The sequence below is a fragment of the Haliotis rubra genome, unplaced genomic scaffold, assembly GCF_003918875.1.
Source record: "Haliotis rubra isolate DU_JTF1 unplaced genomic scaffold, ASM391887v1 Scf14, whole genome shotgun sequence".
In the NCBI taxonomy this organism is placed as follows: Eukaryota; Metazoa; Mollusca; class Gastropoda; order Lepetellida; family Haliotidae; genus Haliotis; species Haliotis rubra.
In genome coordinates, this window is record NW_025765336.1 from 660,602 (window position 1) to 686,740 (window position 26,139).

Genomic DNA, 26,139 nt, shown 5'->3' on the forward strand with positions numbered 1-26,139 from the left:
ACAATTGTATAAGCAGGTAGTGCTAAAGATTATCACGGCTTAATTTCTTGAGTTAAAAACCGTTGTGTTCAAATAGTATGCGATACCTGTAATCTCGCGAGTTGTAAAAAATAGTAATATGGCGCAAAATTCAGATTATGAACATGTTGACATGTTGATGTGAGTGGTAACGGCCCCCAGATCTAATCAATTAGGTCATGACAGTGGTATTCAGTTTATCTACACCATGTCTCAGTTGGAACTAAGCACCGATGAGACATCGAAATTGAAAGGTTTGTGTGTTTTCAGCGCTTCTGTTGCGTGTTTGTTAGCAGCCGATGTGATGTCGCTTATCAATGCTGATTGACACACTTCACTTGGATAACACTTTGGACCCATGAAGATCCGTGTTAGAATTGGTCTTTAGTAACCCATGCTTGTTTTAAGAGGCGGGTAGAGGCGGCTTAAGGGATCGGGTGGTCAGACTCGCTGATTTGTTTGACACATGTCATGGGTTCCCAATTGTGTAAATCGATGCGCATGCTGTTGATCACTGGTTTGTTTATTTACAGACTTCCACCATATAGCTGGAATATTGCTGAGTGTTGTGTAAAACTAAACTCACTCACTCTTTGGAGCTTATTACGATGTACAAGTTAGAACATTAAATCTTTGGCTTTGGTCCTTGTGATGGATCAAGTTTTTATAACATATATCCCAGGGATAGGTTAACATTTGAGTCATTTGTGAACGTCAGCAGCATTATCATATTTGCAAATACATTTCTCATTGTTTGCCTACGAAAGTTGCAAAGTTTTCAAAGTTTCTGTCGTTGTTTGCAGATATCTTGCAGTCATATTCCTTGGCGTTCCATCAACGTGAACTGCAAGAAATTCTGTTTGAAGATGAAGATGAAGACCATTTCTCAGTATCGGTGGAGTAAGAAAACATAAAAACTTCCGTTGTAGATGGATTTCACGACAATTTACATATTATTAGTAAATTTTTAATAACATGTGTCATACTTTTGGAAGTAACTGAACAATAAATGTATTTTCGGGGTATATTTGTCAAATTAGGGATATGAATGCACGTTCTAGTTAAAGGTGAAGTAACAGTAATTTTGGTATTGTTCCAGGTTTGTTGTGTTTACTTCAACACCAAATCTTTTTCTTCAGTGCTCTTTCCCTCTTTGAGAGCAACACAACAGTCTGTGAGGTACTCCTGGCATCCCCATTGAAACTGTTGTCACTGTTTGATGAGACTCTGGTGATTGTACAGGAGACTGTAAAATCTGAGCATGAAGCTCAACACAGAATGGTAATTAATCTGCCTGTGTATTTTAACAGAATAGATATGTACAACTGGTTGCTTATCTTAGTGACACGTGACCTACGACAGAAACTGTCGCATGAGAGGTTGTGTGCTGTATTCTAAAAGTGTTCCTGACGAAGGAGCAAGCATACACTCCGAAATGTCGTGTTATTCACAATAAAGAAGTTGACATCCATAAATCTTGCTTTTCTGTTCCTATAATGTAAATTGTTTTCCAAAGTATCCACATATCAGTAGCAGGGAGCACGGTTTACATGATGACAATGAGTTTTGATTTAAATAGTGCCATTTACTTGTGGATAATTTAAACCACAATCTTAAAGAATGAGGACAATATTTGTATGGATATACAACTTCTTTATTCTGTATAGGTGGCGTTTCGACATGGATTCTAACGTTGTTGTCAAGTTTAAAATCTGTGTCGAAATGTCGCCTATACAGAATAAAGAAGTTATATATTATAAAAAAATTGTCCTCATTTTATCGTTTCAACTTCTAGAATGCCAATCAAAGAAGAAACACAGTCTTAAACTTTTAAATCTACTAATACTATTATATTTCTCCCAAGTAACTCGGGGGCGGTGTGGTATCCCAGTGGTTAAAGCCTTGGCTCGTCACGCCGAAGACCCGGGTTTGATTCCTCACATGGGCACAATGTGTGAAGCCCATTTCTGGTGTCCCCCGCCGTGATATTGCTGGAATATTGCTAAAAGCGACGTAAAACTAAAATCAGTCAGTCAGTCAGCCCAAGTAACTCAGATACTATGAAATTATTTTTTTTATGTATGAACCTGAAATGTCGTTTTAAGAGACCTGTTTTTAGTCCTGATGAACAGTTAGAGATTTATTCTGATAGTTACACTCAATTTCCATGTATAGCTGTATATTCTTTATTTATTGTTTCCTACCAGACGGTAAAACAGAACATTCATGCTCGAGTGATGGGCCTCCCCGTTTGTCCTGAGCTGACCCGCACCACGCTTCCCAGGACATCGGACGTTGGCAGCTTCCTCTCTGTGACAGGTATTTATGTTATAATTACCACGATGTCCTTCTCTGTTGGAGAAATAATGTAACAACAAGAAAATGTACAGAAATTTGCCTTTGTACAACCAATCTATCAAAAAGGTTTTCCTGTAATTTCTAAGATGCCTAGCGGTTACAACAATTGAGAAAAAAAATACATTATCAGACAATAAAGGTAGAGTTTTTTTATGAGGTAACAATTGAATGACGTTATCCCGTCACTGCGCCATTCTAGTGTGCCCCCTCGTGATCGAACCATTTTACATTACGTCACAATGTAAGCGACGTCACGATGCATGTCAGTTGTCATCGTCTCATACGGCCTCCTACAGTAAACTACTCCTTTGCATCCCGTTTCTTGGTTTGCAGTTGCTCACTGGTGGAAACATTGCGTTTATGTTTTATGATGGTTAAAATGTGTCAATTCGACTCACAAATTTTCAGCGACACGGTAACGTTCGCAATGTTCACATTCCCACAATGCAATCGTGGAATGTCGCTTGACTACTCAGCTTCGTCTGGATGTACTGATCTAAACTTACATTGGTAGTAGAAATGCAACGTTCATATTGCCCCATATGGTTTACGTTGATGACAGATGTAATTAAAATAATTCAGAGAAGATATTTAATCCGAACGTAAACCGCCATCAAACTGTTATCATTTGTTTTTTCTGGTAACGTTTGTCTTAACGTAGGGGGACAGACACATCAATAGAGCGTCAGTTAGCCCTGTGCGAGGATTCTTAATTTAGGTCACCGACACCGTCAATTGCTTTCTGCCTTAAATTAATCGTAATTATCCTTAGAAAGTATTAAATTTGTCATCTTAGAAAAGAAATACAGTTTCTTAATTAATCTAATAATTCTGTAATTTCTGAATTGTTGATGCAAACATCAATATTGTAGTGATACCATATGTATTTGATATTCTACTCATTAAAAATATGGGGAGGAGGGGTAGCCGAGTGGTTAAAGCGTTCGCTCGTCACGCCAAAAACCCGGGTTCAATCCCCACAAGGTACAATGTGTTAAGCCCATTTCTGGTGACCCCCACCGTGATATTGCTGGAATATTGCTAGAAGTGGTGTAAACCCAAACTCACTCACTCATTAAAAATTGGTAGACGATGAACTAATTTCCCATTTATCTCACCTGTTTCAAGAATTGCAGTCTTGTTATCATTAGTCCAAAAGGATGTGTCTGTTGTCAGTTATTGGTGAAATGCGCTAGCCAAAATGTTTGCTGTTTCATGATTAACAGTAGTTTTTAATTGAAGAAAAGGAGTTTACTAGACTCTGATGGTTGACCAGTGGCAAAAATCACAGACCACAAGAAAGCAGATGATTTGGTTTAACTTAATAAAATAAATATTTTTAAATAATTTTTCTTTCTCCTATCCCCAACTATATAAACATCACCTAAAATATTTAAGCTCCTAATATATTTGTAAAACCTTCACTTTTTTCTGTTTATTGTTATAATTTAGTTCTGAGTTTGTTCTTGTTTCAGTGTGGTTGTCCATTATAATTACTTGTTCCTTTTATCCTGACCACTTTGTTGCTATGTGAACATTGTTTCAGTTCAGCATGAAATATCTCTGTGTGTTTATTCTTTTCAGGGACTGTGATCAGGGCAACAGTTGTTCGAATTTTAGAATATGAGAAAGAATTTATCTGTACCAAGTGTAGGACAGTCTTCAGCGTCAAGGTTAGTTTCCAGTTGATTACTTCAGTGTTTGACCTGATGCAGAAAACCTGCATATTATCTCATATATGCAGTTAATTTATAGCTTGTGTCATTGTTTACGCAATGCTACTGGGCCCTTAGTTCAGATAATCTAAACTTCTAAAACTAAATGTTTGCCTGTTAACTGCTCAGTGCTGATTAAATACCTGACCTGCCTTACCTTCTTTTTTGTCGTTATTAAACAATCACAGTTGATGTCTTGATGAAAGTTCCAAACTGAAATTGACTCCCAAAGACATGTCAAGGACTCCCTCTCATGACACCAGGGAGTCATGATGACTCCTACATTTTTATGCTTAGGGCAAAAACTGTTACTTTAGGGAACATGTATAAATGATTTAAGTGACGTTAATGTCTACCGTCACTCGTAGAGTGTTAATTCGGAAACTGCCACTGCAGATGCTATTGATGGGAAAATTATAATGTTCATGTAGATTAACAGTTTTAATGTTAACAGACATCATTGTTTACTTACTATGATCCTGTGAAGATCTGGCTTGGAACTGGTCTTCAGCAATCCCATGTTTGTTGTAAGAAGCAGAAATATGTGCATGTAATCTATGTTATTTGAAGTAGTTAATAATTGTTCTGTCTGTTACCAGGCCGACTTCGAGCAGTTCTATTCAATGGTCAAACCATCAAAGTGCACTAACGAGGCGTGTAACTCTATGAACTTCACCACACTCAGCGATCAAGGTATTTTGTTATCTCTTTGTGAATGTTCACATGCGTTTTTGTCTTACATCAGGGGTGGAAATAACCCATTGCCCGATGCCCGAGTCAAGTGTCTTTTACTCTCGGGCAAGCAAATTTGTATATCACATTGTACTGGTGTCCAGTTGATATTCCAATGTTAATTATGTTGTTTATTTTAAAAAAACAACAAGAAAACGGCCGGTATAGTGGAAAAATTATCAGGGCAAGTGATTTTACATGTGCCACTGTACCGGGAGTACACTAGCAATATTAAAGTTATTTCCACCCCTGTACATTCAGCTTGCATCAAGAGAAATAAAACGACAAAGATATCCAATCCAACTGTCAGCATGTTGCTTAGCGATGTAACGTTACGGTAATACAATGTTGTATCACAAACAAGGCTTATGATACAATACATTGATATACCACTCCTGTATTTAGGGCTGTAACGATGCATTGAACTATCGATGGATTGCAAATGTTGAGTCTCCGATAGCAATTAATCGATGGTAGAAACGAAAAACTATTGATGGATCGATAGTATGTTTGACTATCGATAGTTTAGTAACTGACTTCCATTGATAAATGCGCAGCCAAAATACAGGAAGTACCAGATTCGTTCACTTTGATTTAGAGTTATATGCCCCTGTTACCTCTGAAACAAACTTGATCTGGGTTTCTTGTCAGTTATGAAAAGAGAGTGAGACTACTTAAGCTTGTTTTTATTTCATATAAACTATACATTCATTTGGGAAATGACTTCAAATAAAACAATTCAAGGAGAAAAAACTGTTGCAATAGTATTGCAATAGTTGGTATCAATATCGCAATAGTATGTTGCAAGAGACTATAGCTATCGCAATAGTTGTTCCCCCTCAATAGTCACCCAAACTTGTATTGCAGTACTTACGATACATTGCATTCTAAGTTTTACTGATGTGACAGATGTAAATAGTAATGGAAACTTTTCAAGAACCAGTTTCTGCTGATTCTCTAGTCTTAGTGTAGTCTCCAGCTATAATGAACTGTAGTTAGAGGTCCCTTTGAGTTCATTATAAAGATAGTTTACTGTGTGCTGTAAATCCTGGTGGTGTGCAGGTGCCCCTCCTGTCAAGTGCCCGGAACTACCAGGAGATCAAGATTCAGGAGCAGGCGCAGCGCCTGGCGGTGGGGACGATCCCCCGGTCCATGTGGGTGGTGCTGGAGGACGACCTGGTGGACAGCTGCAAGGCTGGAGACGACATCACCGTCTGGTAGGTCACAGGGCAGGGTGTGAGTGGGAGTCTCAATGTGGGTAGTGCTGGAAGACGACTTGGTGGACAGCTGCAAGGCTGGAGATGACATCACTGTCTGGTAGGTCACAGACCCTGAAAATTGACTGCAAGTCTTGAAGCATTTGTCCATATAACTCTCAAACTTGAATGAAATGTTGTGTTATTAATAATTGATAAATGCATAGTGTTAATTGATGAGAATTCTACTTCTTTTGTCTCTTCTCCAGTGGGACAGTGATGCGACGTTGGAGGAACCTGTCAGCTGACAGCAAGTGTGACATCGAGATCGTCTTGAAGGCCAATCACGTCCTTGTCACTAACGAACAGAGAAACTCTGTTCTCATCACGCAGGAGATGGTTCGTAGGAATTAGCTACATTGGTGATGAAGTTAGTTGGTTGTGATATCATATTCTTATGTGTTTGGCCGGTTATGTCTGTGATTTTCAATTATTGTACCTCTACGATAATAACTACAATTTGAAAACACTTGATTCGGATTTTCAATTGAATGTATTCCACAGCCAACTTTTGTCATTGTTTAGTTAAATTATTACATCTGGTCATTCACTTTTATAGTCTGTCTCATAGCCCCTGAACCATATTGTTTTCCCTTACTTTTATGATAGAGCCCTAAAGGAGAAATCTAGATTTCCCACAAATTTAGGCTCCTTTTACGTTTAAATAGAGTCCTGATACAGGATAGAGTTTGATGGAAGATGAAGTAAGCCTGACTTCTGTGTAATAAACGTTTTACTTTTTTTATCTTGGTTTCAGAAATCGGAGATTGTGGCATTTTGGGACGAGCACAAAATGGAACCATTCACTGCCAGAAATAAAATTCTGGCCAGTTTCTGTCCTCAGGTGTATGGGCTCTATGTTGTCAAGCTAGCTGTTGCCATGGTGATGGCAGGTGGTGTTCAGGTAGGTATGATGTTATTATGACAGTGAACCATGGCAGAAATATGTTACTATGGTATTATCCCATGACACAAACAAGTTAATATGATGTTATCCCATGACACAAACAGGTTAGTATGTTATCCCATGACACAAACAGGTAAACATCATGTTATCCCATGACACAAACAGGTTAATATGATGTTATCCCATGACACAAACAGGTTAATATGATGTTATCCCATGACATTAACAAATCAAAAGGATAATTGCCCTTGGCATTACCAGGTTATTATCACGGTATCTCATGACACTAACAGGTTAATATGGTGTTATCCCATAACACCAATGGGTTAATATGATGAAATGTCATGATGTATTTTTTGATGTTTGGGTGTTTGTTTCACCAGAGAGTTGATGACAGTGGATCCAAGGTGCGAGGAGAAATACACCTGCTGCTGGTTGGGGATCCTGGTGAGTTGACAGAAAATATGGAGATTACAATATAAAGGCTGTTGACTTTTGAAATATCATGTGGACATTTTCTTCTTTCAAATGTTGAAATCATTTCCACTTCTTTGTGATAATTACGATAATAGCATCATTTCCACTTGAACTTGCAGTGACCATCTTGAGTGATGGATTTACGCTGCATCCTGCGTATCCTAACATTGATTATATTTAAACCAGTCTGGAGGGTTGTATAGTGTGTGATGCATCCTGTGTATGAGTCTATGTGCCATGTGTGCTAGGTCTCAGGGAGGCATTTTGTTGGCAGTGGCAGTAGTGGGGAGATCTTTACTCAGATCTAAATATCAAAATTATCTGTAGTGTGATCAAGATGAACACATCCTACTAACCCATCAACCCATGAAGATCCGGGTTAGAATTGGTCTTCAGCAAGCCATGCTTGTCACCCATGAAGATCCGGGTTAGAATTGGTCTTCAGCAACCCATGCTTGTCGTAAGAGCGACTAAATCGATCAGGTGGTCAGGCTCGCTGACTTGGTTGACACTGTGTATATCAATGCTCATGATGTTGATCACTAGATTGTGTGGTCCAGACTCGATTATTTACAGTCCTCCGCCATATAGCTGGAATATTGCTGAGTGTGTGGTGTTAAACAAAGGAAACTAATCCATCACTTGTAACAAATCAGGAATGGGCTTGGAACCAGGAATTTGGGAAGGAGATCCGTGACCTGAATGCTCAATTTGAATAGATAGTGCTTTATGCATGTATGAATATACACATGCAAGTCTGCAATGTCACAAGTAACCCCTATTTCTCCTGTCTTTCTGTATCCAGGTACAGGGAAGTCTCAGTTTCTCAAGTACGACACCAAGATCACCCCGCGATCGGTTCTCACTACCGGTATAGGCAGCACCAGCGCTGGACTGACGGTCACGGCAGTCAAGGTGAGGAGCAAACTTGTCGGCATTGATTGCCCCCCTTTATAGTCTTTGAGTGGAATTAAGATTTGATACACATAAAGGTGAAAATTGTGGGTGTAACAAATTTTATTCTAAGGAACATGATGTTTGACAGATTATTGTAGCTCTTTCATTGGGTGAATGAAAACTAGGAAAGGTCTTTTGAACAATCTAATCTTAGTCAGAGCAGTCAACACAGTCATCCAGGTCATAACCCATTGCCAGCACACAATATCAGCGATCTAACCCACTCAGCCACCTGACATTGGCAGCTGGAGGCGGGGGCCCTGGTTCTGGCTGATGGAGGGTTGTGTCGGGGAAGAAGTATCTGTGTATAGGTGGTCACATGACATTTTTTGGCAGCTGGAGCAGCTGGGGCCCTGGTTCTGGCTGATGGAGGGTTGTGTCGGGGAAGAAGTATCTGTGTATAGGTGGTCACATGACATTTTTTGTCGGCAGGACTCGAGGGCGTGGCAGCTGGAGGCGGGGGCCTGGTTCTGGCTGATGGAGTGTTGTGTCGGGGAAGTAGTATCTGTGTATAGCTGGTCACATGACATTTTTTGTCGGCAGGACTCGGGGGAGTGGCAGCTGGAGGCGGGGGCCCTGGTTCTATCTGATGGAGGGTTGTGTTGTATTGACGAGTTCAACAGTATCCGGGAACATGACAAGGCCAGTATTCACGAGGCGATGGAACAGCAGACTATCAGTGTAGCCAAGGTGGGTGGATGTGTTCAGGGAATGCCACATTTAGTTTAGTTCAGTTGTCATCCTTGAGAATGTTGAGTACCGGTAAATAATTTATTACTTGTATTTTTTAGCTGTCAGGCCCTATCCACATGGCATTCGTAGCACTACATTGTTCGTAAGCCAATGATATACAATAGACTTACGATAGATCGTAACGCAATGAATGCTCTGTGGATCGGAACCCTTGTCTGTTATGATGAAATTTCAGTGCAACTGTTAATACTTTTTATGACAAAATATGTTACAGGATTGTAGTTGTGAAATAAATAGCATAATGTTTTTCATTACCCATCAAGAATATATTAGGTAACAAAAATCAAATCACTTATTGGTGCATCGTTTATGACATTGGGATGGCGTTGTTCACATCTTACTGTTACATAAGGTCAGAATAATGTTCTCTTGAAGAACCGCCAACGATGAATTGTCATTTGATAATTTGAAGGTGGTTGTGGTAAGTGCATGTTCCTAAAAGGGGAGATAAAAATGATTAAGAAATAATGCACATGTGTGGCATACTGAATTTACAGAATCTTTTTAGTTCACAAATTACCTTCTCTCTCTTGAAACACAAGAATTCTGACACTTGTTTTGTGAGACACACATGCTTGTGTAAAAATCTCTATTTAGAATACAGCATTTCATATCTTACAGAACATTAATGAAGTTTCAAAATTATATGTGCTTTGACGGTCAAGATAAGTACTGGATGAGTTGTATTGACAAGTACTGGACGAGTTGTATTGACAAGTACTGGACGAGTTGTATTGACAAGTACTGGACGAGTTGTATTGACAAGTACTGGACGAATTGTATTGACAAGTACTGGACGAGTTGTATTGACAAGTACTGGACGAGTTGTATTGACAAGTACTGGACGAGTTGTATTGACAAGTACTGGACGAGTTGTATTGACAAGTACTGGACTAGACTGAGTTGTATTGACAAGTACTGGGCCGAGTTGTATTGACAAGTACTGGACGAGTTGTATTGACAAGTACTGGACGAGTTGTATTGACAAGTACTGAGTTGTATTGACAAGTACTGGACGAAGTTGTATTGACAAGTACTGACAAGTACTGGGCGAGTTGTATTGACAAGTACTGGGCCGAGTTGTATTGACAAGTACTGGACGAGTTGTATTGACAAGTACTGGGCAGTTGTGATGACAAGTTGTATTGACAAGTACTGGACGAGTTGTATTGACAAGTACTGGACGAGTTGTATTGACAAGTACTGGACGAGTTGTATTGACAAGTACTGGACGAGTTGTATTGACAAGTACTGGACGAGTTGTATTGACAAGTACTGGACGAGTTGTATTGACAAGTACTGGACGAGTTGTATTGACAAGTACTGGACGAATTGTATTGACAAGTACTGGACGAGTTGTATTGACAAGTACTGGACGAATTGTATTGACAAGTACTGGACGAGTTGTATTGACAAGTACTGGACGAGTTGTATTGACAAGTACTGGACGAATTGTATTGACAAGTACTGGACGAGTTGTATTGACAAGTACTGGACGAGTTGTATTGACAAGTACTGGATGAGTTGTATTGACAAGTACTGGACGAGTTGTATTGACAAGTACTGGACGGGTTTGTATTGACAAGTACTGGACGAGTTGTATTGACAAGTACTGGACGAATTGTATTGACAAGTACTGGACGAGTTGTATTGACAAGTACTGGACGAGTTGTATTGACAAGTACTGACAAGACTGAGAATTGTATTGACAAGTACTGGACGAGTTGTATTGACAAGTACTGGATGAATTGTATTGACAAGTACTGGATGAATTGTATTGACAAGTACTGGATGAATTGTATTGACAAGTACTGGACTGGAGAGTTGTATTGACAAGTACTGGACGAAGTTGTATTGACAAGTACTGGCCGAGTTGTATTGACAAGTACTGGACTGATTGTATTGACAAGTACTGTTGACGAATTGTATTGACAAGTACTGGACGAGTTGTATTGACAAGTACTGGATGAATTGTATTGACAAGTACTGGACGAGTTGTATTGACAAGTACTGGACGAATTGTATTGACAAGTACTGGACGAATTGTATTGACAAGTACTGGGACAAGTACTTGACAAGTACGAATTAATATTGACAAGTACTGGGCCGAGTTGTATTGACAAGTACTGGACGAATTGTATTGACAAGTACTGGACGAGTTGTACTGACAAGTACTGGACGAGTTGGATGTTGTATTGACAATTATTGACAAGTACTGGACGTGTTGTGTTGACAAGTACTTAATGAATTGTATTGACAAGTACTGGACGAGTTGTATTGACAAGTACTGGACGAATTTCGGGCGGTGGGGTAGCCTAGTGGTTAAAGCGTTGGCTCGTCACGCCGAAGACCCAGGTAGCTGGAATATTGCTAAAAGCGGCGTAAAACCAAACTCAGTCAGTCAGTCAGTATTGACAAGTACTGGACGAATTGTATTGACACCCCAAATTGCTTACATTTGAAAATTAATGGTGACATCAAAAGTATGATATGGTTTTGTTTTACTTCATACACTAGGGGGTATGTCCAATTTTCACCCCAACTTCACATGATTTAGGGTTTTACATAAAAAATCAGTGAGTCATTTTAAAAATTTATTTGTGACTTGCGACTTTTAATTAATACAAGCCAAGACCACTTGCAATTTTTTGCATATAATTCATTCTGGCATAAATTGCAAGATTTACATTAGTAACCTAAGTGTTGCCTAAGCATCTGTAATACAAGTGTGTGTGTCTTGTAGGCCGGGATGGTGTGTAAGCTGAGTACAAGAACGACAATCCTGGCTGCTACAAACCCTAAAGGTCACTATGACCCAGACCAGGTAAGTCACTGTAGCTTCACACCTAAGTTATTGATGTTTGATTCTTTAAAGTTTCCAAATCCAATGTTGTACACAGGAACAAATCCATTTGTGGTTTGTGACTTTCTCAGAGGCTATTACTTGGTCTGTATTAAGTCTGTAGCAGTGAGTGAGTGAGTATGGTTTTATGACGCTTTTAGCATTATTCCAGCAATAGCACAGTGGGGACATCAGAAATGGTCTTCACACATTGTACCCATGTGAGGAATTAAGCAAATGTCCAAAACATTTCCAAATTGGAATTCCGAGTATCCAAGCACATAATATTCAACTGATGTTATTGCTGTGTTGATGTGACTTTTACTGATAACAAGATCTGTAAATAGATCTTTAACTTTGTTGTTGCATTTTTAGATAATTTCTAAGTTTCATAAATCAAGCATTAAAAGCATGTGATGAGAGTCTGACTTTGGTTCCAGGGTATCTTGTGTATGACCAGTAATTTTATGGTATGGACTCAATTAGGTTTCTGAGTATTGTATTTAGGTATATCTTAAGGTGATATATGTGCGTATATTACATTATTTGATGAATCTCTGGTTCCAGTCTATCTGTGTGAACGTGGCACTGGCTAGCCCTCTGTTGAGCCGTTTTGACCTTGTACTGGTCCTTCTGGACTCGCAGAACGAGGACTGGGACAGAGTTGTCTCCTCTTACATCCTGGAACACAAGGACCCTTTGGGTATGATGTGTGTGTGGAGTGGGTGAATGAGTCAGGTTTCTAGGCCACTGGGCAATATTCCAGCAATATCATGGCAAAAGACTGGAATGGGCTTGGAACCAGGAACTTGGGAAGGAGATCCGTGACCTGAATGCTCATTTTGAATAGATAATGCTTTATGCATTACTTTTCTGAACTCACTTTGAATTTCACCCTTTCCTTAGTCACCTGCTTTGACATTTGTCTTTCATTACCAAATGTAGTGAAGAAAACAACAGAAACTCCCCTTACAATAAGTCCTTGCTGTTTGAGGTGAGGTGAGGTGAAATTGGGTTTAACGTCGTGCTTGAGAATATTTTGCTCATATGACGACGTGCATGCATGTGTATGTGTATGTACAGCTGCTTGTACTAGCCCAGACTTAAGCTGGTTTTATAGTGCTAGCCCACTGAGATACCATGCCGCAGTGAAGCATGAATACCCCACTCAGACACATTATACTGACTCCGAGCCGACCAGTCCTTGTTGTACCCATTAATGCCGAGCGCCAGGCAGGGACCAACAAGTACCATATTTTAACGTCTTTTGGTATGACGCCGGGGGGATTCCGGCGGACTCTTCCGGCTCTCTGGGCGGTTATCATCACCTGAAGACTAATACAACCTGAAGAAGATTTAAGTGTGGTTCAGATGTGCACAATGGCGGCTGTGTATGATTAGTATCATTGGTAGATCATTTCTAAAAACCACGAGTGAGTAAAGATCTTTAGGTAATCATAGAGGATTCCTGTTACACACCAAACACGGGGAACCAAACATGGGTCTTCAGCGTGACAAGGGAACGCTTTAACCACTAGGCTACCCCACCGCCCCACATGGTTGATAATGATAATGATAATCTATGTGTATACAAAGTTACAGTGACCACAGCCTATAGTCTAGTCAGTGTACATATTTCACCATCGCATTATCAAGACCTTATCCTTACAATCATCAGAGATGATTGCTGCTGTCGTCATCATAGATTCCAATGCGATTGTTTCAGGTGACCTTGACCTTAAGTCCCTGTGGAGTATGGAGAAAATGCAGGCATACTTTGCCCTCATCAAGACCATCACACCACAGCTGACTGACGGAGCAGTGAGGTGAGCCAGCAATATTCCAAGTTCAGTACTGGACCCTGATTCCTGTGGAAGGTTTCTGTAACTGATCACAAAGTCCCTGAAAGGAAAATAGTGGAGCAGTATTTGTTATATTTCTTGGTGCCACTCCTGATTCTCATGTTTCCTCTCCCTCACACTTCAGGGTGCTGGGGTCCTACTACCGAGCCCAGCGAAGTGCTGATGACCGGAACGCTGCCAGAACTACCATGAGGTTGTTACAGAGCATGATCCGCCTAGCTCAAGGTCAGACAGGGTCAAGCCACTGAAGATGAGACTTGATTTTTAAGAGTAATATCTATTGTCAGTTTAAATGTTTTCCGACAGTGATACAGTTTTGGAAAATAGTGTGTAAGAAGAGGTGTGTTGCAGACATTGTAATACTTAGGAAATGCCTTGTGTAAATATTGTTGTCTTTTATAAGTTAATGAGGTGTTATAACTTGTTCATGTGATTAGCGAGAAAACAATGGATGCTTCTTAAGCATCTGACAACCCATAATGAGAGGACATACTGAAGTTGGTCTACGAGTGAAGGTCTAAGTGCTAATATGGCACAGATCTGACTATCTTCCATGGATCTTAATCCTACTATTGACTTTAACTATCCACTGCTGTGATAATTATGTAAAATAGATTATGGATATACTATCTTGTGGTCTATGTTACATGGTTATTAGTGGTGGTCCGATTAATTGAAGTAGTCGAAGATTGGTCGCAGTGACAAAACGACCAAGCAATCGATCATGTTTTCTCATAATCGAACACAAACAATTCTGGAACACTTGTTTGCATTAACAATATTTTTCACAAGGTTGGTTTTGTCTGCTACATTTCATGACCACTACAAGCTCGTTCCAAGTCATGGTTGAATTTATCTTCAAGACTCCAAGAAATTAATGTTCCTAACCTACTAGTCATCCTTTAAAGATGTGAAATTTGCCAATGCCTTTTGTGCAATTTGCAAAAGCACCAAAGAACTACAGGGTTTTTTCTTTCTTTTTTTTTGTCCATTAACAAAAATAATCAGGAAAATTTCATAAATGACGCTAACCAATTATTTTCGATGATTGATCGGTTGTAATGAACCAATCATCAATAATGAGATTTTGACCAATTCCCAGCACTAATGGTTATGGATTTATCTCCCTTTGGATTGCATATTCTGATGTTTCTTCTCTTGAAGATCGTGATTTATGGGTATCTTTGGATTCCTTGCATTCTGTGATGTGTATGTACAAATTTTCTTTTAAGGGGTGAAAGGGTAGTCTAGTGGTACAAGCGGTGGCTTGTCTGCCTGAAGACATAAGTTGGATTCTCCACATACAATGTGTGAAGCCCATTTGTGTTGTCCCCCGCAATGATATTGCTGGGAAATTGCTAAAAGTGTTGTAAACCTCACTCACTCACTCATTCAAACCTATGCGATTGTGATGTAATGGTGTGCTGTGAGGTGGTTTGTTGTTGGATAGGGTGTGCGAGACTGAGGATGTGCGAGAGGAATGGTATGTTCAGGAGGGCAGCATCCATTGTTTCTATTCCTGTCTTGTTGTCAAAATCTCTTGATTGCAAATAGAAGTGGAATAAATAGAGAATCTCACCCGAGTTGATAAAGTTACTAGGCTTGCCGAGGATATCAATTATATCAACATGAGTTAGTTTTCAATGAAAAATGTACATCTCTCAACACTGTACAATTAGATTTGCAGTGCAGCGATGTCATAGCATTGTGATGTCATGAACTTGATGACGTCATAGCATTGTCAGGGCATTGTACAAAATCTACTGTCAAAACGATATCCCCTAGGAGATATCATATGATCTCACACATGCGATATCTCCTGTGGAACACAGTTTTGGATGATAAATGTATAACTATCATTAACCTGTGTGGGATAATATCATTAACCTGTGTGGGATAATATCATTAACCTGTGTGGGATAATATCATTAACCTGTGTGGGATAATATTCTTCAACTGGGTTATTCCAGCTCATGCGCGTCTGATGTTCCGAGATGAGGTGTTGGTTCAGGATGCTGTAGTTGCCGTCACAGTGATGGAGTCTTCTATGCAGGTATGTAGGTGGGAGGCTGACAGACATGGGTAGCAGGCTGGTGGATAGAGATTTTGATTTTTGATTACCTGCCATATTATTGAAGCAGTATAGTGCATGTCTTTCATAAAGTTGACAAATGTATGCTGCAAGACCTTAATTTGCGAAGGCCCTTTGGACACAGAAATCAGAGATCTCACAGCCATAATGTTGGTTGACCGTCCCAGCCAGGCAATCAGTAAACTGCTGCCTCCATGGAACTGGAAATTTTAACTAATCCTGCACTACTTACTTCCTGCACTTATTGCTTACGACTCGAAACGTGGCTGTGCCAGACGATTGATGTTGAAAGTGTAGACTGTGATCACTTCCTGGTCTCGGGTAAACATCCGTCTGCGCACGCATCACCGGAAGGTGACGTCAGCCACCTCAGATTATTGCTTTTCGCATGCCTCGCAAGACGTGTGGTTTGCCAGCTCGACTGATTTGTATCCTATGAATTGTGTTTATTGATAATAAACTGACTTTTGGGTGTTTTCCTTTGTTTTTCAGAGGGTGTAGGTATTACCCTTCTGTTTCTTTGTTGTAGTACTGTTGTAGTGATGGTGTTTGTGTTAAACACGATAGTTTTCATCACTATTATCGGTCCTTAAGCCATTCAGAACATGTGAAGCCCGATGTATTCAGTAGTGGCTTGTTCTTGGCTCATGCTTATTTGTTATACTATTATAGCCTAATGGTTATATTAAGCCTTAATTCTGGTCTCCAATCTTGTCAGTATTTGTGAGGCGTTTGTTCTCAATTATGTTGCTGAATTTCCCGTGTGTTCCTCATTACTATTGTAATGTTTTCACCGTGGTTTGCTGGGGTTTCTGCTATGTTGCAGTTTCTATCAGTATTTGTGAGGCGTTTGCTGTATAGTTTGTAAAGGCGGGGTATCTCATAAGTGCCTTCATTCATGCTGTTTGAATTGCACTTTTCCCTGTTTTTCCCTGTTTTTCACATGAATGAATGTGCTTGTTGCGCTTTCTTAATATATCATCTTGACACCTTTTTTCTGTCTATGAAGCGCCAGGTCCAACACCGATGTCGCCTATGGCAAGCACCCAGATTCTTGCCACACCACTGATGTCCACTAACTCTAGGGCGTCTGCCGCTCCGTCTCCATTCTCCAGGTTGCTGTTTTCAGAGAATGGCAGGCGTCATACTCCTGACGCCTAAGATCCATGCGCCGCACGCTCAGCAGTCACTGGATGTTTCGACATCCATTCCACACTTGACCTAGTTAGCAGGGACTGCAGCGCCTGTACGGCGCATCTACCAAATCGACTATGACCTCTGCGTTCAGCAGTTGGTGTCAGCGTCTCCATCGCCATACCTACCTGTTCCAGCTTCGTTCCTGACTACAGCAAATGTATGGTCTACCTGATCCAGCGCCTGTACGGTGCCTGTAAACCATACTTACTCACTCCAGAGCCTGTATGGCGTTTCCACCAGATCCAGCGCTTGTATGGCGCCTATAACACCATACTCACTTGCTCACTCCTATAAAACGGCGCCTACTCACTCCAGCGCCTGTCCTGTCAATTAGATCTAGCGCCTGTACGGCACCACCAGCTGTATGGCGCCTCTACTAGATCTAGCGCTTGTACAGCGCTACCAGCTGTATGGCGCATCTACTAAATCTAGCGCCTGTACGGCGTTACCAGCTGTATGGCGCCTCTACTAGATCTAGCGCTTGTACGGCGCTACCAGCTGTATGGAGCCTCTACTAGATCTAGCCTGTAACGGCACCACCAGCTGTAGCTGTACTGGCCTCTACTAGATCTAGCTGTTGCACGGCGCTACCAGCTGTGCTGTATGGCCTCTACTAGATCTAGCCCTGTAACGGCCCTACCAGCCGGCTGTACGGCCTCTACTAGATCTAGATCTAGCTTGTACGGCGCTACCAGCTGTATGGCCTCTACTAGATCTAGTGCCTCTACGGCACCACCAGCTGTATGGTGCCTCTACTAGATCTAGCGCCTGTACGGCACCACCAGCTGTATGGCGCCTCTACTAGATGTAGCGCCTGTACGGCGCAACCAGCTGTATGGTGCCTCTACTAGATCTGGCGCCTGCACGGCTACCACCAGCTGTACGGCACCTCTACTAGATCTAGCCTGTACGGCACCACCAGCTGTATGGCGCCTCTACTAGATGTATCTGCGTATGGCGCCTAGCCAGCGGTATACTCATCTAGGCTGTACGGGCTACTACTACCACTAAGCCTGTATGGCTGCCACCAACTGTATGGGCCTCTACTAGATCTGGCATATCGCACCACCAGCTGTATGGCTCAATTAGATCTAGCGGCTTGCCGGGCACCAGCTGTACCTCTAGCTATAGATATGGCCTCTACTATCGCCTATACGGGCGACCAGCTGTATGGCCTCTACTAGATCTGGCGCCACGGCACCACCAGCTGTATGGTGCCTCTACTAGATCTAAGCGCCTGCACGGCACCACCAGCTGTATGGGCCTCTCTAGATCTAGCTATTGTACGGCGATCTATTTCAGCGCTAATGCGGCGCCCGACCAGCTGTATGGCAGCCTCTACTAGATCTAGCTAATAGATCATGCGGCGCTACCAGCTGTACGGGCACCTCTACTAGATCTGGCCTGTAATGTATGGGCTACCAGCTGTATGGTGCCTCTACTAGATCTAGCGCTTGTAACATGCGGTACCAGCTGTATGGTGCGCTTCTACTAGATCTGGCGGCAATGTACGGCACCACCAGCTGTATTAGCCTCTACTAGATCTGGCGCTTTGTACGGGCGCTACCAGCTGTATGGGCCTCTACTAGATCTAGCGCTTATACGGCGCTACCAGCTGTATGGTGCCTCTACTAGATCTGGCCTGTACGGGCGCTACCAGCTGTACGCTTTACTAGATCTAGCGTCTGTACGGCGCTACCAGCTGTATGGCGCCTCTACTAGATCTAGCGCCTATAAACCAATACTCACTCCAGCAGGAAGACACTGCGATGGAACAGTGTTGGACTCTGAATACTGTGTTCCAGCAGCGTTTTTGCCAGATTCAGCACCTATATGACGCCTCCACTATATCCAGTGACCCAACACTGCCGCTGTTACAGGTCATTGGCTCCCTCCCTCTGCAAGCAGTTTGCGTTCTGCTGTTTATTTTGTTGACAGTTACATAGACAGATCCTCGAATACCAATGCACAAAATCGGTGATTTACAATGTGATTAGGTTGTCTGACAAAACATCCACTTGCACAGTTTGAGATCGATTGGGTCATTGGATGAAGAGATATTTACAAACAACCGGGTCCACATGCATTTCATGCCAAACTTTAGGGCGAAATGATCGACGGTTCTCTATTTCGCCAATATCGTCTGTTGTCAGCGTGAAGACGTTCCTGTGTTCCTCTTGTGTTCAGCTGGTGTACTCAGTTTGTACATTAAGCGAACTCAAGCCATCAGAGGCATGTAAGCAAAACCCCGAGTGTTTTGTGGATACGGACTTCCTTTATTCATGCGTATAATGCGGCTGATCTGGTTTCCCCTACATCTGCGCCAACCTCCAGTACTTCGCTACAATCGCCTCTACGATGGCGCTTCACTGTCCCTGTACAGTAGCGCTTCACTGTACCTGTACAGTGGCATTGATAATGCAAGGAGTGTTTCTAGAAGTCGGACACAGTCTTCGCCAATCAATATCCACACCATATGTGTCCAACGCTTCAGACCATGGTGCCAGACCAGCACCTCAACAATCCCCGAAGGATATCACATCCTACATTGTTGTTCGCAATGAAGCACGGCGATGTCGTGTGGGGAATGAGTTGTTTTGAGCAAAACAACTGGGTATGTTAGTTAAAGGACTAACACTTGGATAAACTCAGGGCCATGCTTCTTACTGCATTCCCTAAACCTAATAACGCTTTAAAAATCGTGTGACCTTTTCCATTTAAGCGTACATGGCTTATATGCGAATTACCACTGAGATGTAATCCCTCTCTGTCGACCAGTCTTCCAGATTCCACGAAGGTGTCTTCATTCATGATATTTCTTCCCACGAGGCATGATGTCGCCTTGTGGGAGAAGAGGTGTTCCGAGGGAAACAACTGGGTGTGTCAGTTAAGGAGCAACTCTTCGAAAAACTCAAGTCAATGCTTTTTACTGCATTTCCCCAAAGCTAATCTCGCTTTAAAAACTGCATGGTCTTTTCCATTTAAGCCTACATGTCTTATATGTGAATTACCACTGAGAGATAGTCACTGTCTGTTGACTATTCTGCCAGGTGCTACGAAGATACCTTCCACCATGCTTTTTCTTCCCATGAAGCACGCCGACGACGTATGGGAAAAGAGTTGTTCCAGGAGAACAACTGGGCGTGTCAGTTAAGGAGTAACGCTTGGGTTAACCTGAGTCACTGCTTTTTACTACATTTCCCTAAAGCTAATAACACTTTAAAAGTCTTCTGGTATATTCCATTTAAGACTACGTGTCTTATATGCGTAATACTACTGCCTGATCTAGGTGCGACGGCGGTTTTCCACCACCATGGCGAACTTGACCGAGATGTCTTTGTTTACCTTGCGAGGCAATCCCCACAGATGACACACCCTCCATCCTGCCTGTCCGATAAATGTGCAGGAAGTAAGTAGTGCAGGATTAGTTAAAAATTTAGTAAAATCTAAATATTTTATATATTTGTATACTTATCCTGCACTTCTTATGATAAGGGCCCACCCTGCGCTTTCACTTACTTCCCTGCTTTGTTTTCATCTGTGGGATTTACGGCAATAATCTGAGGTGGCTGACGTCACCACTGACGGATGTTTACCCGAGACCAGGAAGTGATCACAGTCTATGCTTTCAACATCAATCGTCTGGCACAGCCACGTTTCGAGTCATAAGCAATAAGTGCAGGAAGTAAGTAGTGCAGGATAAGTATACAAATATAAAAAGTATTTAGATTTTACTAATATTGCTGAGTATGGCGTTAAACAACAAACAAATAGTAAACTGATTGATTATCATTTTTGAATATGCTTTTATGTGCATCTTTGGGTGCAGTTCAATAGCAGAATTGTCTGTTTAGGCAGTTTTACCTCACCCGTAAGAAGTCCCAAACAAACATATCCCCTCACCTGTAAGACTGTCCTAAACAGTGTCTATCTCCCCTGTTTCCAGGGGGCAGCACTGCTGGGTGGTGTGAACGCCCTACATACAGCCTTCCCAGAGGATGCAGAAGATGAATACAGGCTTCAAGGTAGAGTTGGTAAAATTCTTTAATACTGGTATGTCATCAGGACTTGGATTTTGTGACGGAGGTTTAAAGAAAAAAAGAATTTATTCACTTCATAAGCTGGATGTTCTGAAAAGCTGTCTTGTTTTCTGTGTGAAAAATATCTCCCTTGTGTTTGACCTAACAAGTTACAGATTGAGTCAGTACTGGAATACTTGTGGCAACAATATATTCACTCATCTACTAACTCACCCACCCATCATCCAACCCACTCACTGACTTATTTGTTCATCATCCTTCCTTGCTTGCTTACCAAATCACTAACCCTTCCATGACCATCTCCTCACTCACTCATCAAAACAACTCACTCATCCACCTACTCTCTCATTCACTCTTTCGCCCATCCACTCACCCATCCCCTATCACTCATCAACACTGTCTCTCATTGACTCATCACCTCACTCACCCACACTATCTCTCATTAACTCATCACCTCACTCACCCACACTCTCTCATTGACTCATCACCTCACTCACCCACACTATCTCTCATTGACTCATCACCTCACTCACCCACACTATCTCTCATTAACTCATCACCTCACTCACCCACACTCTCTCTCATTGACTCATCACCTCACTCACCCACACTATCTCTCATTGACTCATCACCTCACTCACTCACCCTAACTATCTCTCATTGACTTATGAACTCACTCACCCACACTCTCTCATTAACTCATCACCTCACTCACCCACACTATCTCTCATTGACTCATCACCTCACTCACCCACACTATCAATAACTCTCTCATTAACTCATGAACTCACTCACCCACACTATCTCTCATTAACTCATCACCTCACTCACCCACACTATCTCTCATTGACTCATCACCTCACTCACCCACACTATCTCTCTCATTAACTCATGAACTCACTCACCCACACTATCTCTCAGTAACTCATGAACTCACTCACCCACACTATCTCTCATTGACTCATGAACTCACTCACCCACACTCTCTCATTAACTCATCACCTCACTCACCCACACTATCGCTCAGCAACTCATGAACTCACTCACCCACACTGTATCTCATCAACTCACTCACTGTTCCAGCCGAGCTGATCCTGGAGCACCTAGGCCTGCATGATCTCCTGGAGGAGGAGCGGACCCAGCTGGCTGAGTATCAGCAGGCCAAGCAACACAGACATGGGGGCCAACCACCAGCTGGAGCACCTGGCACTGACCCTGGCAGCTCGGGGGTCGAGTCAGAAGTGAGGAATAGTGAAGGGGAACAAATCAGGGGGCAACAAGGGGGGATTATCCACTTATCAGATGTAGGGGAGATGTCAGATGTCCAAGAGGTGACAACAAACAGAAATACAATGGCACAAGATGAAGGGCAGAGGGTCCCTAATCATTCAGTTAAATCTGGAACGGATAATGATGAACTTGGGCCGGTCCCAGGAACAAAATCTAAAACAATGCAACAGTCTTTGACTGACAAGTCTAATCGAGGCAGGGACAATAACAATGGATTACAGGACTGGACATGTTCAACAGAACAGATAAACTTGACGGACGGAAGTAGAAATAGTACCAGGGAACAAACTGTTAGGATAACTGACAGCTCATCCTCTGTACCTTCATCACCTTCTGTTCCTGAAACACTGGTTACTGATAGACATATCTCTCCCAGTAATGATGTAGATTCAGCATCAACTGTTCTGCCTGAAACATCTGTCGTAGATAAGCCAACCCCAGCATCAGCTGTTCTGCCTGAAACATCTGTCGTTGATAAGCCAACCCCAGCATCAGCTGTTCTGCCTGAAACATCTGTCGTTGATAAGCCAACCCCAGCAGTAACTGGGCCTAATGGTTCTGGCGAAGGAAATCTGGGAAGGATTTGTGAGAACAGCTTAAACCAGTCAAATTTGTTCAATTCCTCCTCCTTATCAGACCTGTTGAATTCTAGCAGTGAAGATGCTGAGGATATCTTTTTAAAGCCATCCAAAAAATTTATCAAACCAACTAATCATGGCATGAAAGAGAAAATTAAATCTGCAGAATTGGATTCTCAACATTCCATGGTCAGCCAGATGATCAAAAATAGATTGGACAAATTTAACAGAAAGCCAAATATTCCAAGGATGGCTTCAACTCCAAACAAGGCAGATATATTAGAGAACATTGAAAAAGATCATGGCAGACTTGTGTATACTAAAGATCAAAGGAAACCCACTGCCAAGAAATCAATGGCTGCCAAGGTTAAACAGAGAATGAATCAAGGTCAAACTAGTGGAGCAGACGACAACATGGACGATGATGACTTTGTACAGACATCCAATACAAAGCGGAATTTAGATTCAGGGAAAACATCTAATGAAGTCTCAATGACTGATGGAATTCTTGATCATGAAGAAAGAGAGTCTTTAGAGCCTTCAAAGAAATTAAACAAATCAAGATCAAGGAAGAAAATGAAATGTCCTGATGGTTCGAGTTTATCAGATTCAAGTGGCAGAACTGGAGCTGGTATGAATCCTTCTTCAGTGAGTTCAGGATGTAGAGAATCCAAATCTTCCAGTTCTTCACTGGATACAGATTTAAGCTTCATTGATGACATTTTGGATGACCCTCTTCCAAACTTTGCAAAGAAGAAGAAACGAGCATGTTTTGATTTATCTGACTCAAGCAAAGAGACGATGATTCCCACAAGAAACATAACCACTGCATCAGAGAAGCCAATATGTACGAAATCTCCAGGAACTGTTGCACAATCAACCCTGAATAAACTCAACAAATTCTCATTCCATAAATTGGATTCTGTGAGTCATAATGTTTCGAACTCAAGTTCGGAGTATGATGTTGTCTCTGAAAGTATTCTTTCTGGGCATTTATGGATTTCAGGGCAACAGAACAAAGAGAATATGCAGAAATGTTCTGAAAGTGAAACAGATAAAATTAACCAAGATCAGATGATATCAAATCATGAGTTCAAATCAAATAAAGACTCTTCATTCAGAGTGCCAGCTGCTCTATCCTTGTCCCAACTTAGCAGCTCTCAGACTTCAGTACCAGATAAATCAGTTGAGAGAAATACAGACTCAAATATCCGGCTACCATCCATTGGGTGTTCTCCATCAGATGACGTGGGCAAGGGAGCTAACTCTGCGGTATCCCAGACACACAAGAGTAGCCCAGCCTGGTTGCTGAAACTCAAGGCCAAACCACCACCTGTGTTTACCGTGACAGAAAAGGAGGACGAACTGGATGATCTTGATTTAGAGCTAGACTTTACTCTTCCTTCTAAACGATTTAAGAAATGACTCTTATATATCACAGGTTTCAAAAACGTATCTTCTATGTGTTTTGGAGCATGCAGAACTATATATTTTGTTTTCAGTGTGAGTGAGTGAGTGAATCAGTAAGCTTTTATGCCACTTTCAGCAATAATGCAGCTTCATATGGTGAATTGAACTGTGCCCATTGGAGTGAATGTTGTAACCATTATGATAGCCCTGCACAAACTCTACGTTTTGGATTGTTGAACGGGTATTTTGACAGATATATTTTTTTTTATGAAATATTTTTTTTAAAATTAAGAGGGCAAGATACACACTGTACTGTGCCAGAGACGATTAATATACTTCCCATCAAAAGTTTAGACTCACTTAAAACACTCACTATATGCTATGTATAGACATGTGGTTACATTTCTCCACTAACTTGGGGGAACCAACTGCAAACCTTATGCAGATGAATTGCAAGAGGATCATGCATCAACTTGCTGAAAAGTATGTGCAAATAACGTGCATGTGAACAGCTGCGTTTTGGTGTAAAGTTTTGTTAAGAATTCGCCAATTTTCACTGAGTTTCATCATTTATTGAACTCATGACAATAATCTTTCCAACGTTACAAATTTGTTTTACAATGCATCAATTCATGTGTAAACAGTACCTTTAAACTATAGAATATTTTGCAAAATCTAGTTTAGAACAGTTTACTGAAGTAAGTGGCTGCATTTACACTAGTGAGTCTAAACTTTTCATGGGGAGTATAGAATAAATCCCTTCGCCTTTTTTGTGAACACAAGGTGTCAGCCATGAATTTAAGGGGGGCATTCAATTACATGTAGTTTCAGCTGATATTGACATGGCATTGATTGACAGATACACACTTCATTACGTAAGATAAATATGGATCATTAATCGGAAACAGCTTTGTTTTTATCTATGAATAGCTTCCTCTTCGTGACTGAATTACACATTTGTGCATGTGCGTGATCGTGCTGATAATGTGTCCTGAATGTGGCACGTGTTGTGCACAAAGGATCAACTACCACACCGAGTTTTATACAGGCTTTGTGGTACGCCTGTAATATGATATCTGCAGGATTAGAATAGTCTCTCACAGAGACACGACGTGTCTCTCACTGTCACTTGTGGGTATGTATTTTCTGAAAGTGTTAAAAGATCCGGTTGATGTTCTACCTCTCCTATTGTCATAAACAATGTTAGGTGTCAGACTGAAACGTGAAACCGAAGAAAAAATAACAGAAACACATAGATTAACAGTTGTATCATTACATCAAGTACCCGTGCGTACCCGTGGAGGTCCGGGTTAGAATATTGATCTTCAGTAACCCATGCTTGTCGTAAGAGGCGACTAACGGGATCGGAGGTCAGGTTCTCTGGCTTGGTTGACACATGTTATCGGTTCCCAATTGCGTAGATCGATGCTCATGGTATTGATCACTGGACTGTCTGGCCCAGACTAGATTATTTACAGACCGCCGCCATATAGCTGGAATATTGCTGAGTGCGGCGTAAAACTAAACTCACTCACTCATTACATCAAGTAAGTATGCAAATTATTTTAAAGGAATTACAACAGCAGTACCTAATTTAAAATTTTAGAATTTAAAATTCAGTGACAGTATAATTGCAATGGCAGTATAAAAACATT

The 26,139-nt window shown here is 41.4% G+C and overlaps 1 protein-coding gene across 1 annotated transcript; it reads left to right on the forward strand.

Moving 5' to 3' along the window:
- Positions 1-128: 128 nt before the first annotated feature.
- Positions 129-24,995, forward strand: LOC124268691 (DNA helicase MCM9-like). The gene is given in 20 exon segments (XM_046703682.1): positions 129-272; positions 822-918; positions 1,158-1,299; positions 2,226-2,337; positions 3,961-4,049; positions 4,691-4,784; positions 5,886-5,905; positions 5,907-6,040; positions 6,289-6,418; positions 6,837-6,983; positions 7,370-7,433; positions 8,269-8,378; positions 8,964-9,110; positions 11,917-11,997; positions 12,583-12,718; positions 13,742-13,841; positions 14,002-14,102; positions 15,848-15,930; positions 21,113-21,191; positions 22,290-24,995. Coding segments are annotated over 20 exon segments (4,122 nt in total). The 5' UTR covers positions 129-226; the 3' UTR covers positions 24,500-24,995.
- The last annotated feature ends 1,144 nt before the right edge of the window (positions 24,996-26,139 follow it).